Raw genomic sequence first — 19,167 nt, forward strand, 5'->3', positions numbered from 1 at the left:
TTAAAAAACTCAATTCTAATTTTCGATTTAAAATTGGATTACAAATATTGCTAAAAATAGTAAAATAAATTTCGTTACTACTTAGTCTTAAAATGCTGATTTGGTGCAACTATTAGTTTTTGAAGCAGACTCACTCTGTATATTCTTGACAATATAAATTTAAAATGACTGAAGCTTGCATCAGCCTCTAAAATTTTCGACGCATTCTGTTAAATATACAGAGTGAAAACTGTTAAATTTCCATATCCGTGCCTGGATATAAGTTTGATTAAATTTGGTGGCCAAGTTGGCCATAAAAATTCATCTCGTTTCGGAAAGTTATATTCAGCAGCAATCTGTTCTGTCGGCGTTATTATAAAGTCGTTTGTGTTTTCTTGTCGGTTTTTCAGCTGCTGTTAGTAAGAAATCGACATCTAAATGATATCCGATTCCCCTTCTTACTTACAAACTACCACAAAAAGAACATTTTAAGAAAGAAATTGGATCAGTTTTCCCGAGGCGTCAAGTTGCATTCCAATCTTATTTCCAGCAGCTTTGAAAGCACGACTTACCCCACACCATGGTCCGGACTCGTGGAAATTTTCTTATTTAAATCCACCCATCTGTGACACTTAATGAAGTGTCACATTAGTGCAAACTTGCGTTCATTAAGTCGTTGAATTTTTGACAAATTATCCGTGAAAATTAATTTCCCAAACGCGCGCCGGAAAACAAAAGAGTAAATATCGTTGTCGTTTTGTTTGACACGGTAGAAGCGATAATCAAAAGTTCCGGAAATAAAAACTTTTTAAACCACTTTATAACGCTTGTCGATATCTCACCGGATCGATCAGGGATATGACCGGAAACAAACAATCGATGGGCAAACGGTGCGCACCGGTGACATTTGAAGGGAAAGAATGATTGTTTGCATTTCGTCGACCATAAACCGACAAACAACCAAAAGGAAATTTCCTTCGAAATAAGTTTTCAACTCGTATTAAGCTTCTTTTAAAGTATTTAGATACGGCCATTTTGAGAAATTTAACGGCGGAAAAGTTTATTATCGCCGACTGTTTCACCTGAGCTTGGGAAATTATATTTGGGGAAGAAGGACAAGAATAAAGGAGGGAAACCTGTTGATTTTTTTCTTACAAAGCTTTTTCCTCTAGCGATGAAGTCTTAGATAAAATATCTTAGTTTGAGAGTACAACGCATACAGGATGTATAAAAATGAAGCACAATAAAGCTTGAAAAAATCTAAACTTGAAGATGGAGATTTAGGACGACTTTAATTTTTTCCATTTTCACGATTTTAAATATAACTCTTTTTAAATATTCTTTTTAAATATAAAGCTATTTTATAATGTAAATGTTATTTTTCTTGTCACAGAGTATCTACTAAAATGTTTATGTGTCATTTTGCAGATAAAGAATACTACATTCGTAACAACCATACATTTGCTTAAATGAAATAAATACAGAGTGTTCAAAGTCCATTTGAGCATTTCTCTACCAGTGCCCCGGTTTTTGAGCACCCGGTATAAAACAATTTAAAGCTTCGTTTTAAAAAGATGCACTAAAAAATAATGTTTTTTTTTATTAAAGGAGAGTTTTTAAATATTTTTGTTTACAAGTTAGTATCAAAAATTTATAAAAGTCTTGAGACTGGTCATCTGAATAAAGCAATTCTGTAATCCTGTGATGTTATGACTAGAGTTAGGACTTAACATTAAAAAACTTAAACATAAAAAATGCGAAAAATAAGCTCTAAAACATGTTTAATATTTAAGCAAAATATGCTTAAAACTTTTTTCAAAATTACTTTAGTGCAATTAAAAACAAAATTTATTTATTAAATTTTTAACAAAAACAAAACAAATCTAATTGGTAGGAACAAAAGGTTCTGTTAGTTTTCCAGTTATTATTTTTTTATATTTCTTTTACGTAAGTATGTAAAATTTCAATTCATTCGAACAACAGAAACTTTCTCAAATTTGGTTTAGAAAATATGAAACAGATAGACAGACAACAAAACAAGTTAAATAAAAGCCTTTAATAAAATTATTTTTCAATTTATTTTACGATGATATACAGGCTGTTCCAAAAATCCGAAAAAGCTCCGTAACTTGTTTATTAAAGATATTGACTTTTTCTTGTCCTTGATTATAGCTGTGTTTTTTCTGCATGTTTCTAAAATACTGCGGTATATATACAGGATGTTCCAATATTAAAAACAATAAAGTTATGCTTTTTTAAATGGAACACCTTAAATTTCATTGTATTTTTGGACGTAGCTTTTAATACTGATGATTCTAATCTAAGCTTGTGCTGTTTGATTCTGCCTAGGTTTTGAAATAACTTGAGATTTCTGACAAAAACACGCGTCTTTTGAAAAATCATTACATAAAAACTAAGAATCGCAGAAAAGTAGAACTTTTCTGCAGTGCCAACATTGATTTCAAATCGCACATGTATATTTTTGCACCATTTAATGATAATTAATTTTTAATTCTAAATATGTATCATACTCTATACTTACTTAATAATTACAAAAACTGTGTGATCTAATTAGTAGTTAGTTTCAAGAAAAACTAAGTCAATAGTTAACAATGTAAAGTGTCAAAAAAAGTTAAAATATAGTTACAAAGGTTAGTTATTTGAATGAGGAAAAGTGAGATATCTTTTAAATCAAAAGTATTTGAATTTTGCTTGAATTAGTAAATAAAAGTTTATGATAATTGTTTTCCTTGTCATCAAGATTTTTTTGGTCAAGAAATTGTTTTTTTGAAAATTTTTTTGCTGTTTACTATTATGTTGTCATATTGTTACATGTTTAAAATTAGAAGTTAATTAATTATTATGTATCAAATAATAGATAAAAAGTGGCAAAACGGATAGAAAACGTAAAATTCGTGGAAATCGTTTTAAATCTATTAGCTGTTTCAAAACTACAAAAACGCCAACGTCGCATTTTACCAATTGTTTTTTTTAATAAGATTAACAAAATTTTGAAATAGTTGATAATGATTTGATCTCTCATTGAAAGTATAAATTACATTAGCTATTGTGTTTCTGAAATGTATGAATAGTTTATACAACAAATTTTAAGAGAAAATGCGACTTTGGCTTTTTTATAGTTTTGTAACAGAAATACTAATATATGGTCTCAAAGTTGGAGAATCGTTGAACTGAAATATAAAAAAATATTGACAAAACAGCGACGTAAATTAAATTCTGTACTCCCTAAATATTCCATTTCAATTTGTGTTGTGTTATTAAATTTTACAAAAAAAAAAAAACGTAAAACTGAGATTTAAACCTCTCTCACAAATGAACATGCTGCAATACTATTCGAAAAATTTTCATTCCGTTTTTGCACTATTTTGTCTATTTCGAAAAAGGTAACTATTAGCTGCAAATAAGTTCTAATCTAAACAGATGGGTAAATAAAAGTATGCACTTTTTAGAAAAATGGTAAAAGGATTTTCAGTTTGTTTATAACACATTCACATAAAAAATTTAAAAAAATGTTTTTTATAGAAAAAAGTTTTTTTAAAGATAATTAAAGATTTTTAAAAAAATAAAAAATAATGTTTTTCTATCCGAGGAGAATGTTTTTGCTTAAATTAGGATTTTAAAATTTATAAAAGCTTTGGGAACAGCGTTCAATTTAAGAAAGTAATTCTGTAATGTTGTTACAGAATTGTGACTTATAACCGTTCCCAAAGCTTTTAAAAATTTTGAAATTCTATTTTGTAAGAAAAATTATACTTCTCTTATAGAAAAACATTATTTTCTTACCGTCAATGTTGGTATAAGTTACGGTATGTACACATCGAAAACCTATTTGTAAACAACCTAAAACTGCAAAATCTTATTTAACCTTCTTAGGCAATATTTAGCCACATAGGATTGCATTGTCACGCAGATTACGTAAGTATGCAAAATTTCAATTCATTGGGACAATGGGAACCCTTTCAAATTTAGCTCCGAAAAAATGAAAACAGACAGACAGACAACAGAGTAAGTTAAATAAAAGCTTTTGAGCCATTCCTAACACCCAATATAGGGAATCACTTGAGAAAAAAAGTCCACAGTCACCGTTTTGACAAGAGTCATCAACGTCTTGATAAAAGTAAAATGATATTTTTTTTATTCAATTTTATCCAAAAGATTTTGTAATTTTATTCAAGAAAATAAATGGTTTACAATTTTTTTTACAAAAATTAAAAAGTTAGAAGGGCACGAATACCGAACTAAAACACTTGGTATTCTGTATGGGGAACCAATTATTTCGAGATTAAATGAAATTGAACCCAAAATTACGAATATTTAAAATTTCTATATAAATTTTAGATAGAATTTTAAATCAACCGTTTCCGCACAGTTGAATTGTTTATGGCTTCAAATTTAAAATAAATAACAAAAATAAGTTATTGAAATTACAAATGAAATTTATTTTGTAGTAAAAATTTCATTAAACTGCGACTAGAAATAATTAAAAAGCTTCATTCAATGGAACATACAGTTGTGAGCCCTTGGGCTATTTGTGCTAGTTACTATTTGCTTTCGATTCATATCCTCAGACTGATTGGTCGAACGCCATCTCTGTGCAAACATTTTCCCATATCAGACGATTATCTTCCCGAATGCCTGTTTGATACCTTCACAAATCGTCTCTGCTGCATTAAATATAAGACTGCGGTTGCAAGAAGGCCGCCGTCTGGCATAACACGTACAGGCCGACTGTATTACCACTAACAAGTTACGAGCTTTCCCGGTCTTAATCTCCTGGAAGGGTCTTCTGTATTGCGAACATCGTTTACACAGTCCAAACAGCATTAATGTGTACTTAACTAGATCCTTAAGACTAACTAAGTTCTCTAATGACCTCAGCTGCTGCCGCTAATACCGTATTGATGCATGGCTGCGGTAACGGCGTGGGACGACGTTTTATTTAAAGTGACTAAAGCGGCCCTTTCAGACGATATTACAGTGATAAATTGCAGGGGAGGAAAAGTGCTACTTACCGCTCGTGCCGTAAATGACGCGGAAAGTGTCGGAATGGAGGTGGCCGAAGAATTGACCGACGATTATGTCGGCGTATTTTCGCACCAATTCGAGATACTTCTTGTTGTGGTAATCTGTGTAGACCGAATGTGCCGGCGAAAAGCCCCTTTGACGTTCGTCAGAGCCCGGAGGCATGTGGCCGACGAGGTAGACCTGGAACAAGAGACGTGGAAAATCTACTGTTGGGAAAAAGCGTCAATCATTTGATTGGATTGCAGAATTCACACTAGATACACCGGAAACGGAAACGTACACAAGCTGAGTGATGAGACTACGTCGAAAACATTTTTTGTCAAAATGGGTGTATATTTTATTTTTTTGTTACACAGCTGGATTAAAAGTTTAAAATAATATTTAAAACTAGCAGTTGCCCAAGGTTTTGCAGCATGTCCACACACAGGAAACAATGTAAAACTTAGTATAACATAATTTTATTGTGAACTTTAAAACCGTGACCCAATGCGAACCCGAATAAATTTTGCTTTTTTTCATATTTGCAAAGAAACTCATTCTCTGTTTAACCCTCTTGTGGAGGTAATTTTCAAAAATCCTGAAACACATTTTTTTCTTTTTAACCGTAAGTCCATATGCCAATTTTCTTGGATATACTTTCAAAAATGAAGGACTTTTGCGTTTAAGTCCATTGGGGGTGGAATTTCTAAAAATGCTGAAATGTAGGTTTCTTTTTTTTTAACCGACTGTCTAAGATTTTAATTGATATGTATAACTTCAACAATAAAGAATTTTTTATGTCTTTAACTTCAACAATGAAGGATTTTTTTGTTTAACACCCTTGGAGTGGAATTTTTAACAAACCTGAAACATGCGTTTTTTATTTTTAGACGAACGCTCAGATACCAGTTTTTTTGGTTATAACTACGAAAATGACAGATTATAATATTGAACCCTTTTGGGGGTGAAACTTGCAAAATCTAGAAACACGTCTTTTTTTATTTATAATTGAACGATCAAATACCATTTTTTATGAATATAGCTTCAAAAATGACGATTTTTTATGTTTAATCCTTTTTTGGAGGTGGAATTTCTAAAAATAATAAAATACTTGTTTCTTTATTTTTTACCTAATGCCTAAATACCAATTTTTATAAATATTAGTTAAAAAATGAGGGATTTTGATATTTAACCCTTTTGGGGGTGGAATTTCAAAAAAATCATAAAACACGTGTTTCATTATTTTTTATCGACTGCCCAAATGTCAATTTTTATAAATAGAAGTAAAAATGACGGATTTTTATAATTAACTCCCTTAGGGGTAGAAATTCTAAATGTTTTTAAACACAAGTTTTCATCTTTAACCGAAAGCTCATGTACCAATTGCATAGATAGAAATTAAAAATTACGGATTTTTATACAAATTCCAATCTCTGTTCAGCCCCCTTGGGTTTAGTATTTCCAACTAAAACTGTATTTTTTTACATTTCACTGAAAGCCCAAATATCAACTTTAATTAACGTAAATTCTAAAGTTACGAATTTTTATACTAATTTTATTACGCCATTTAACCCTTTTAGGGGTTGATTTTTCTAAAATTATAAAACAAGTCTTTTTTTTACCAAAAGCCCAAATTCTTATTTTCAAGGATGTAAGTTCAATGTAACTTTAAAAATGACGGATTTTCTAAACTCAAATTTTAAATTCAACTCCCCATTTAACCCTTTTAGGGGTTGTTTATTACCATTCTCCATTTATTAAGTCTCCGATTCGGAAATAAGCATTTAAAAACACATTGTACAATTAGTCGTTGATTGAACTCAATAGACAGCATCAGAATAGAGAACTCAAAATAGTAGTATAAACATAAAATTTTGATTTTTCCGAGTTCTAATGATTGTTTTATTTCTGGTAAATGTGTATTTTTGTTTCTGTTTTGACTATTTTTAACATTGCTTTATTTAATTTTAGGGGATTTTTAGAGAATCGGGGTTTAATTCGTATCTGGCCAAAGTTAAAAAAACTGATTGCAATACGATTTTGAAGCCTCATTTGTGTTGAAAACTGGAAATTAAATAATACAATGTGTTTTTAAATGATTCTTGTATTTTGTTTGACATTTCCTATGTAAAAACATAAATCAGCTATAAAAAGCAAAAATGATTATTTCCTAAAAACAAATTTTAACCCGGCGCATCCACCATTTTTACAAAATACTTTGAATACTAAAATTGATAGATAAACTACATGATGTGTTAAATGATTTGTATCTAGTTGACTTTAAAATTGGTTTACATGTTAAGTTAGGTTATTGTCGAAGCATATTTCTGAACTAGAGACTTAATAATTGAGAATGGTAATATCCTGTGTCTAAATGCCTGTCATTAATTCTACAAAGCGGCATTTTTGATTTTATATGGAAATTCACAGACGACTAGAAAATCATTTTAAAACACATTGTAGTTATTTACAAGAGAAACTCTGAAGGAAAAAAGCGTTTTTTATGAAATCGTATTTTGGAAATTCATCTCAATCCTTCCACAGAAGTAAGGTAGCAGCAGGACTTAGTTGGTGCCGACATTAAATCTCTGAAGTAAAAAGTTCAAAATAGTTCAAACTTTACGTGATAATGTTTTTTTGCTCATTTCCAGTATGAAAAAGGAGAAGTTTGTTAAAATTAAAAAGTAGACAATTTCAAAAAATTAAATTTTGCACTTATGAAATTATTTAATTATTTTTCTAAGAACAGAATGTTTGCACTGCCCACAGTTCCTAAATAAAAAAATATTTAGTCCTGAATGTAAATGCATACGTATTTTCATATTATTAAACGAGTATTATTATTATTATTATTATTATTGTTATTATTATTATTATTATTATTATTATTATTATTATTATTATTATAAATATTTACCATGGGGTAAATATTTATATGGGGTTCTGAGGTTGATTTAAGGATTGAAAAATTGCCAGGAATGTATTTTTTATTCTTTTGTGAAAACTATGAATAATTAATGTGTAACCGAAATGCGCTTAAGTGAATTCTACCTTCTTCATGCAACTGTGAGGCTGGAAAGTTATAGCTTTCACTTTCTGAAACAACCAACAGTTGCTTTTTAAATAGCGTATTAAAAAAAGTTTCAGAAGACCAGTCTTGCTTGAAACACAAATTCAGTTTAAAAAACAAGTGGCGTTAGCCACGAGTTATTTAAAGCATAAGTGCTTCAAAGTCGCAGGAAAAGAGTTTCGTTATACTATTGTTTTGTAAAATTAAAAGTTTTTCTTTATCGATTTAGGGATTTTTGATTGGCAATAATATCAATTTTGAAGGAAAAAAATTAATTTAAAATTTTTGTTTTATTCTGCCTTAAAACATTAATATAAGTGATAATTAAAATAGTCTTGCATGAAATAATGACTATTAGAATTAAATTAAAATAATTATCTTTTACTTTTTTGAGCATGTTTTCATTTCTATTACATATTTTTTTATTTTTTTTAATTCGTACTTTGATAATTTTGCCATACTGTAAAACAAATAATACAGTAGAAGCGATTGTGATTTTGATGTGAAAATTAAAAGTATTTGATTATTAAAATTGAGAAATAATTCGTTTAGGTTTGAGCTTTACTTGAAATTTTTATAATAAAAAAATAACTAGTAAACAACTTAGTTTAGTTAAATTAATTGGCACACTAAAACTAGTTGCATTAACTGGATGTTGAAAGATTATCAGATACACCTACACCGGTGGTCAAATTATGCAAAATAATTGGAACAGTTTTGGATGCAATTATTGTTAAATTTAATCCGTGCTATTCATAAACAAATATTTTGAAATAAAAAATTTACTTTAAGTGCCCATTTTATGAATTATCGTTTCAAATTAAATTAAAATAATTATCTTTTACTTTTTTGTGCATTTTTTGAATGTTTTTTTTTCCCGCTACATATGTTTTTATTTTTTTAATTGGTACTTTGATAATTTTGCCTTATTGTAAAACAAATAATACAATAGAAGCGACTGTGATTTTGATGTGAAAATTAAAAGTATTTGATTATTAAAATTGAGAAATAATGCGTTTAAGCTTGAACTTGACTTAAAATTTTTATAATAAAAAAATAACTGGTAAACAAGTTAGTTTAGTTAAATTAATTGGCACACAAAAACTTCTTGTGTTAACTGGATATAGAAAGATTATCAGATTTACCTACAACGGTGGTCAAATTATGCAAAATAATTGGAACAGTTTTGGATGCAATTGTTGTTAATTTTAATCCGTGGTTTTCATTAACAAATATTTTGAAATAAAAAAATTCACTATAGCTACCCAATTTATGAATTATCATTTTAAAGCATATTATTATTAAAAGTGTAAATTAAATGACATTTTAATTAGATGCTGAATGCCCGTAATTTAATTACTGGATGGAATTTAATTTAAAAGCCGTGTCCAATACCCTAGATAATGACAAACAGAAATCAATTATTACATTTATTTAATTTTACAGCAACTGAGCAATGGAATGTAGCCCTTGCAGAAAGAAAAATGTTCGGGCCTTCAAGCCCAGCTCTCGATTTCACGTGTCCGTGGATAATCCAGCGGTGGAAAAATGTGTTCCGTTTGCGTCACTCGCTCCAGCAAATTTTCATAACTCTTTGCTCGATTTAGTTATTTTTTTGTGAAAACAGTTCATAAATAGGAAGCGGAAAGCAATATCTATCGATGCGGACGGCTATCACATTTATGTTTGTGCTTTGCTCGGCTTGGGATCAATATGGACGAGCCACAAAGGACCTGTTCGGTGCACAGCTTGTGATTACTGGATCCCAGCCAAGCGAGAAAAAGTGCTAATCACCACATCTCATAAAAGAAATCACCATCCGAAATCTCCGGCCGGAAACACCAAGTCAACGCTGGTTCGTGCCTTCCTGATACACTTTCGCATCAGAAGTGGATGATTTATTTAGAAGAAAGTTGATTTTTGGGCTATTTTTAGCCTCGGCGCAAATCGAATCAATCAGACATCTTTTAGGCGGACGAACACTTTATCTTTTTTGTCAGTGGCGGTTTCGGGTAATACTTCCCTCGAACCCACACACCTGCCTTTACCCCAAGTTGTAGCATTTCGAATAAATCAGCGGCCTTGAAACTCCAAACAAATTGATTATTAGTGTCCAGAGTCGCATCGTGAAAATCGTCAAATCCTTGTGCGAAAAATTTCCTCATGACTTATCTTCCTTTAAATCTCAAGTGGAGAGTTTAAGTTTGAGTGAAACGTTCGGTAACGCGAACCGAAATCCTTGCCGTGGAATTCATAGTAGAGGCCTTCAGAATGACAAATTGGACATCTACGAAAGCCAGACAAATCCCCTTATGTCCTACACGAACTGACATAAAAATAACTATAGAAGAGTCTTATGGTGATAGAGGGGGAAAAGTTGCCAAAGTGGCTTGTAATAGCGGCGACAAGGCTGTAATGACTACTATTAAAATAAGCCGATCACATGTCGCATATAAAGGCACAAAGACTCTTGAGTGGCTTGGAGAGGAAGGTCTAGCATGATCAAAGAAAATTCTATAAGTAGTAGGGGGAGTAACACCTGCTAAAGTTTCAAAATGTAAAAGCGATTGCATTTGCCCGGCGCATCCACCATTTGTAAAAACTATTAAGTGGTCCAGTGGATTAAAAAAGCTCTTTATATAACTTTAAATAACTGAAAAATTAATATTTTGTCCTAAAGCCGTAGATAATAACCCCTTGCATTATGTGCAAATATTTTCAAATGTTCACGGTGTTTCAGAAATGTGCTATATTATAAATTTATTTTTTATCATACCTTAAAATTTATTGCATTTTTTTGACGTAATTTTTAACACTGATGATTTCGATCTAAACTTGTGTTGGTTCACAATGTGAAAGCGATTGCATTTGCCCGGCGCATCCACCATTTGTGAAAATTATTAGGTGGCCCAGTGGATTAAAAAAGCTCATTATTTAACTTTAAATAACTGAAAAATTAATATTTTTCCTAAAGCCGTAGATAATAACCCCCTGCATTATCTTCAAATATTTTCAAATGTACACGGTGTTTCAGAAATGTGCTATATTATAAATTTATTTTTTATCATACCTTAAACTTTATTGCATTTTTTTGACGTAATTTTTAATACTGATGATTTTGATCTAAACTTGTGTTGGTTCAAAATGTAAAAGCGATTGCATTTGCTCGGCGCATCCACCATTTGTGAAAATTATTAGGTGGCCCAGTGGATTAAAAAAGCTCATTATTTAGCTTTAAATAACTAAAAGATTAATATTTTTTACTAAAGCTGTAGACAATAACCCCCTGCATTATCTGCAAATATTTTCAAATGTACAAGGTGTTTCAGACATGTGCCATATTACAAATTTATTTTTTATTATACTTTAAACTTTATTGCATTTTTTGACGTAAGTTTTAATACTGATGATTTTGATCTAAACTTCTATTGGTTCAAAATGTGAAAGCGATTGCATTTGCCCGACGCATCCACCATTTGTGAAAACTAATAGGTGGCCCAGTAGATTAAAAAGCTCATTATTTAACTTTAAATAACTAATAAAAAATAATATTTTTTCTAAAGCCGTAGATAATAACCCCCTGCATTATCTTCAAATATTTTCAAATGTACACGGTGTTTCAGAAATGTGCTATATTATAAATTTGTTTTTTATTATACCTTAAACTTTATTGCATTTTTGACGTAATTTTTAATACTGATGATTTTGATCTAAACTTGTGTTGGTTCAAAATGTAAAAGCGATTGCATGTGCTCGGCGCATCCACCATTTGTGAAAACTATTAGGTCACCCATTGGGTTAGAAAAGCTTATTATGTAACTTTAGAATAACTAAAAATTTAATATTTTTTACTAAACCCGTTAATAGTAATCTCTTGCATTACCTACAAATATTTTCAAATATACAGGGTGTTTCAGAAATGTGTTATATTACAAATTTATTTTTTATCATACCTTAAACTTTATTGCATTTTTTGACGTAATTTTTAATACTAATGATTTCAATCTAAACTTCTGTTGGTTCAAAATGTGAAGGCGATTACATGTGCCCGGCGCATCCACCATTTGTGAAAACTAATAGGTGGCCCAGTGGATTATAAATGCTCTTTATTTAACTTTAAATAACTGAAAAATTAATATTTTTTACTAAAGCTGTAAACAATAACCCCCTGCATTATCTTCAAATATTTTCAAATGTACACGGTGTTTCAGAAATGTGCTATATTATAAATTTATTTTTTATCATACCTTAAACTTTATTGCATTTTTTTGACGTAATTTTTAATACTGATAATTTCGATCTAAATTTGTGTTGGTTCACAATGTGAAAGCGATTGCATTTGCCCGGCGCATCCACCATTTGTGAAAATTATTAGGTGGCCCAGTGGATTAAAAAAGCTTATTATTTAACTTTAAATAACTAAAAAATTAATATTTTTTACTAAAGCTGTAGACAATAACCCCCTGCATTATCTGCAAATATTTTCAAATGTACACGGTGTTTCAGAAATGTGCTATATTATAAATTTATTTTTTATCATACCTTAAACTTTATTGCATTTTTTTGACGTAATTTTTAATACTGATGATTTTGATCTAAACTTGTGTTGGTTCAAAATGTAAAAGCAATTGCATGTGCTCGGCGCATCCACCATTTGTGAAAACTTTTAGGTCACCCATTGGGTTAAAAAAGCTTATTATGTAACTTTAGAATAACTTAAAATTTAATATTTTTTACTAAGCCCGTTGATAATAATCTCTTGCATTACCTACAAATATTTTCAAATATACAGGGTGTTTCAGAAATGTGTTATATTTCAAATTTATTTTTTATCATACCTTAAACTTTATTGCATTTTTTTGACGTAATTTTTAATACTGATGATTTTAATCTAAACTTGTGTTGGTTCAAAATGTAAAAGCGATTGCATGTGCCCGGCGCATCCACCATTTGTGAAAATTAATAGGTGGCCCAGTGGATTATAAAAGCTCTTTATTTAACTTTAAATAACTGAAAAATTAATATTTTTTACTAAAGCTGTAAACAATAACCCCCTGCATTATCTTCAAATATTTTCAAATGTACACGGTGTTTCGGAAATGTGCTATATTATAAATTTATTTTTTTATCATACCTTAAACTTTATTGCATTTTTTTGACGTAATTTTTAATACTGATGATTTTGATCTAAACTTGTGTTGGTTCAAAATGTGAAAGCGATTGCATTTGCTCGGCGCATCCACCATTTGTGAAAACTATTATGTGGCCCAGTGGGTTAAAAAAGCTCATTATTTAACTTTAAATAACTGAAAAATTAATATTTTTAACTAAAGCTGTAGACAATAACCCCCTGCATTATCTTCAAATATTTTCAAATGTACACGGTGTTTCAGAAATGTGCTATATTATAAATTTATTTTTTATCATACCTTAAACCTAATTGCATTTTTTGACGTAATTTTTAATACTGATGATTTTGATCTAAACTTGTGTTGGTTCAAAATGTGAAAGCGATTGCATGTTCCCGGCGCATCCACCATTTGTGAAAAGTATCAGGTGACCCACTGGGTTAAAAACCTCATTATTTAACTTTAGAATAACTGAAAAATTAATATTTTATATTAAAGCCCTTGATTGATAATAATCTCCTGCATTACCTACAAATATTGTCAAATATACAAAGTGTTTCAGAAACGTGTTATATTACAAATTTATTTTTTATTATACCTTAAACTTTATTGCATTTTTTGACGTAATTTTTATTACTGATGATTTTGTGTTGGTCGATTCTGCTTAGTGTTTGAAATTCTAATTCATTATTTTTTTTATGAAAAGACGCATTTTCTACAAACACTAAAAATCCCAGAAAAGTGAAACTTTTACCACTTTAAAGGGGAAAGTTCAAACTTAATTCTGCAATAGAATCAGGAACGTGACAAATTGTTAAAAGTCGAATAACTTGATAAAGTTAAATGAAACATTTTTTCGTTTCTGCTTCTTAAAGATTATCATAAAATTTCGAGTGCCTAATGTTTATAACTAAAAAAATATTTGACTTTAATTGTCAAACTTTAATACAGCTTAGGTTCTTAGATCTTTTACCTATAATGCTGTTATCATTTATAATAATATCGCAAACCATTTGAAGTCAAAGCCAGTAAACCAATTTAAGAAACAAATAAAGATAAAGTTTCTTTTTTATTTTATTTTGATTTTGTATTGTTATTTTTATTATTATTATTATTTACATTTTTTCAATAGTATCTGCTTTTGTATCTACATTTCTTTTAATATTATTTAAAAATTATATTAGTTTCTGGTATTAATATTATATTATATGTTTTCTTTGCATTTATTTCCAGTTTTGGTTTATATTTGAAAAAAATTATGTTTTTGTTTTGTTTTGTAAGAGGTTAAGCAGAGTAGCGTTAGCTAGACTCCGCCCCCTCACATTTTTTTTAAATAATAGCTTTTTATTATTATTATAATTTCAACAATGGTAGTAACCATATGGCAAGTCTGTCAGTTAAATGGCTTTTCTGAAAGTTTTTGTAAAGCGACAGTTTAAAAAATAGTGTTTTATTTAGAAATTTTAAATAATTGTAACAAAATTTATTTTTTATTTTTTATATAAAGTTAGAGGTTTCTTCTCAAAAGTAGTAAAAAAAGTAAAACTAAAAAGTAGTAGTAAAAATTCCAAGTACTTTTTTAGAGTATTTGGCGTTTGTGTAATAATTTTTTAAAAGGGTTGTTTTCGTCAAAAAAATTAAATTATTTTAAAAACTAGGCAAAATCAACCAATAACAATTAGCTTAATTTAATAGCAGTGTTAAAAACTATATCCAAAGAAAATTTGTATAGTTATAGCTAATTTCGGAAGCAGCCTGTAAACTTGAAAATAATTTTCGGTAAAACAGGGGTTTAGTAGGGTGATTCCGGTAGAGATGACTCAGCGGGTAGGATATAACTCACTATTCTGTCACTATGCAAATTAGGCGCCTGTTTCTCATACCAGGAAATAGTGTTTAAGTCATTTGCAATAGTGGATATGAAAACGTGGTGTGAAAAGCAACCAGAAAGTATGTTATATCTTATAAAATGTTCAACCATGCTTAAAATTGATCGTTTTAGCTAATACCATGCTATATTTTTGTTATGTTATGTTATCTTAAACTTCCTTATTTTAAAAAAAAATAAAAAGAATAAATGAAGAAAATATTGAAAAAAATCGCTTTTTAAAGAGACATAAAGAAACAGAAATTTTTGCTTATTTTTTTATGTCTCTTTATGTCTCTTTAGCTTTATATTTTTAGAGACGTTTCGATTTTAATAAATCATCATCAGGCTACAAAGAGAAACGTAAGATTTGTTTAGATGTTTTAAAATTTCATTTTTTCAAAACTAAAACATTCATTGAAACCACTAGATGTTTAACTAGTTTTTACAATATTAATAAAAATAATAATTTCTTTAGTAAACTTAAAGATAAAACACCTATTTGTAATCAGGCTGAATTAATATACTCTGTACCTTGTAGAAACTGTAGAAACATACATTGGACATACAATACATCACCAGAAAAATCGACTACATCAACTCACAAAAAACAACATTATCCTCACATCACGTAATAATGGGCCATCATTTAAATTTTGACAATGTAACCATACTTGACAGGGAGACTCACCCGACTAAACGTAATATTTCTGAGATGATATACATCATGAAACGTGGTAGAAAGTGTATGAATATCCGTGAAGATACTGCCAGTTTGAGTCAATCATATGAGAGGCTTATTAAAAAAATTACAGACACCAAGTAACATAAAATCAAAATTAAAATATTATATTAAATTTCATTAAATCCATTATTAAATCCATCATTATGTGAAAGCTTTTAATCTGTTGTATTTGTATTTTTATATTTTTTATATTTATTTTTTGTAATTTTAAATTTTAAATTTAAATTTTTCAAATTTCATATTATAATCCCCATGTAAAAGGTTTGTTAACTTTTGTAAATGGTTAACAAAACACCTTTTGTAACTTTCAGTAATTTCGTATTTTCAATATTTGCTGTGTGACCAAAAAAGTCAATGTTTATGCTATGTCCTATCAATATTGAAGGTATGAAGGAAATTCTTGTTGGTTATTTAGAGCAGGGATGTAAATAAGCTTTATATTTTTAGCCACGTTTCGATTTTAATTAAACCATCATCAGGCTTCAATACTGATAGATCTTGCTTGAAGGTAACCTGATGATCATTTAATTAAAATCGAAACGTCGCTAAAAATATAACGCTTATTTACACCCCTGCCCTTAACAACCAACAACAATGTTTTCCGTCAAGTTTTTCAAGAACAAAAATGTCATTTCAAAAAGTTGTTATTTACGAGTAAGTTTCCAGACTCTTTATAATAAAAAAAAATTAAACAAAGAGAAATTTGCGTTTATTAACATTTAAATATTTTTGGTTGTGTAAGGTTTTGAATACATTATGTAGTATTACGTAAAAAAATCTTTTAAATAAGTAGGGGGTTAAACAGGGTTTTTCTCTAAATTTGAAAATTTTCTCTAAATTTGAAAATTTTTCCTAAAAATTTTCGTATGCATACTTTAACAGATTTTGAAAACGAAATAAAAGGTGAATAATGTAAAACAAATAAAACGTAAAATAAATCAGCTTGAAAGAAGTATGGATGATTCATATAGTTAGAAGTCAATTTTTTTTTATTTTTTTTAAATGTGGGTCACCTTTTCTTGAATTACCCTATCTACAGTATTTGTAAAAATTGATTGATTTTGTAACATTTAAAGGTCAATAATGGACTTTTTTCAAATCGTTGTGCTTTTTAATATCGGAATTTATTAATAATAATTAATTTAATAATTTACCTCAAAAAAAAACTATCCTAAAAGTGTAAACTGTTTCGCGCCGCTGATTTGAATACCTTTCAGTTTTAATCGTGGTTTTAACCCAGTTGTAGACTTTCAGACTGGGGTAAAATAAAGACGAAATTTGCATACCCCAATCCAATTGCCACCACTTTCCTTTGATTGTCTATTGTAATTACTCTACCCAATCACATTACGCCCCGTCATCGCAAAAACAGTATTTATTTATTACTCACTATCTAATTTCCTCCAATCGCTTCCTCTCGGGTCGATAATAAACCTCGCATCATTTTGCTCGATTTCTGCCATCATATCGCTTGCAGCTTGCATTTACACGGAGAAAAGAAGAGTTGAGCAAAAAAAATGACACGACATAACGACGCTGAATTATTGGCTGTGTATCCTGTGCTTACGTCTAATGTCTATTGTTATGCGTTTCCGGCTGTTATTTATTACCCCAGCGAAAATAGGCATCAAGCTCAAGTGCTGTTTTGGGTTTATTTATTTGCGCTTTTATCGCCCATTTTAAACATAGTCAAAGTGACGCGTTCTGCTATAACTCATAACCGGGGCAAAGATGCTGAGGGGCGACCGGACTCGAGCACCTTTTGTAATTAAAGTGAGCACTCTTAATTCGTCCAATTTCCTTTTCTGTTATTAAAGCTCGAGTCGGAGGGGTTGTTTGCTTTTACAGCGGTGCGTCATTAATTAATTACTTTCATCTTAATGGAAATATCCTCTTCTGCATCCGCAACGATTCAAATTATTTTTTTCAAAGTTTGATTGACGTGAGCGGACAACTCAAAAAAATACAACAAATTCAAAATATAAAAAAATGACTACCGCACTTGAATTGTTTAGCGAAAGGAATAGAATAATTAATTTTTTAGTTTAAGTCTCATAGAATACACAGTTAAAAACATTAAAACCAAAAGTTGGCTTGATTCTGGGTTTTTGTCCAAAGTCAACAGTTTACAAAATACAACGTTTATTGATTTATTTATTAATAGACGTAGAAATTAAGAGTTGATGAGTTTTGTTTCAAAAAATGAGTTCAGGTTCCGATTAAATCGGATTTTGAGAGTAAGTCACTGCTTTAATTTAAAACAAATAAAAGAAGATAGATATAAAATGGAAAGGCTGTTGCGCATTACAAAGCAGGGTGTTTCGAGTAAAAAACTAACAAGTCGAGGGTGTATTTGATAAACTCATCGTTTATTACAAAACAATGTTATAATAAATAATAAAATTAATTGTAAAAGTTTAAATAATGAAATTATTATTCATTTTAATATTAACGGTCGGTTTATAGAAAGCGAAATTAAAGTTTAATTTAGAATTAAACCAATTCCACATTAAGTTGCCATTTAAAATGCATTGACAAATATCAAGTTGATCTCGAAATTAGTCGCGAAATGATTAAGAAATACCTCGGAAGTACTGATTATTGTCGTTCCCAAAAGGAATGAATTTTCTTTGAAAATATAATCCAAATTTAATACTTTATGACCACTTCGGGAGGTAGCAATTATTTGGGGAATCCACAAGAAACTTTCTATTTTACCTACTATTTTTCTTTTATTTGCTTCATATTAAAAACCATCAAATTTAAATAAACACATAGTTGTTAATTGTTTAAAGTATGACAAACTACTGTATAATTTTTTAAATAATATAAAAATTATCATAAAAATTGAGGTAGTGTTGTCTTTACTGTTTATTTAATTTACGTTATTTACTTCTAAAATAGGTGTTTCATTTTCAAATTTCCTCAAAGGATGAATATTTATTGGAATCAAAAAAACTAATGCAAAATCGGTAGGTAGGCAAGTTTGGGATGAATCATGGGGTCCTAATCTTACCAGTGTTAATTCTAAGCACTCTAAGGCGGTGCCATAATATTTGGGTATATTGTAAACGAATCTCTTTTTCATCACATTAAAACCAGGTTCAATTCCGAATAAGGCCTGTATAAACAATTCTAATCTAGGGTGGATTTTACAATTGTCAGGTAAACTCCGGATAAGTTATTTCTTGTATAATTACTATGGTTACAATTGTTACAATAATGTATTTTTCAAAATTTTTCTCCAGGATAAGGTTATGCGACGATTGTAAAATCTACCATTAGTAGAAAATTCTATAAAAATTGCCATCATAGGGCGTAATTCTAACTTCATTAAATTCGCTAACAAATT

General features: G+C 29.5%; 2 protein-coding genes across 2 annotated transcripts in view; both read right to left on the minus strand.

Moving 5' to 3' along the window:
• LOC656406 (fatty acyl-CoA reductase 1) overlaps positions 1-19,167 on the minus strand; it is a 374,499-nt gene that overhangs the window by 13,531 nt on the left and 341,801 nt on the right. The gene's annotated exons all lie outside the window — the stretch shown is intronic.
• LOC658102 (uncharacterized protein) overlaps positions 1-19,167 on the minus strand; it is a 207,577-nt gene that overhangs the window by 11,250 nt on the left and 177,160 nt on the right. Inside the window, exon 6 of the mRNA XM_064357869.1 lies at positions 5,013-5,205. Within this exon, the coding sequence (XP_064213939.1) occupies positions 5,013-5,205 (193 nt within the window). The remainder of the gene's footprint in view (positions 1-5,012; positions 5,206-19,167) is intronic.

This window comes from Tribolium castaneum, chromosome 7 (genome assembly GCF_031307605.1).
Source record: "Tribolium castaneum strain GA2 chromosome 7, icTriCast1.1, whole genome shotgun sequence".
NCBI classification, from domain to species: domain Eukaryota; kingdom Metazoa; phylum Arthropoda; class Insecta; order Coleoptera; family Tenebrionidae; genus Tribolium; species Tribolium castaneum.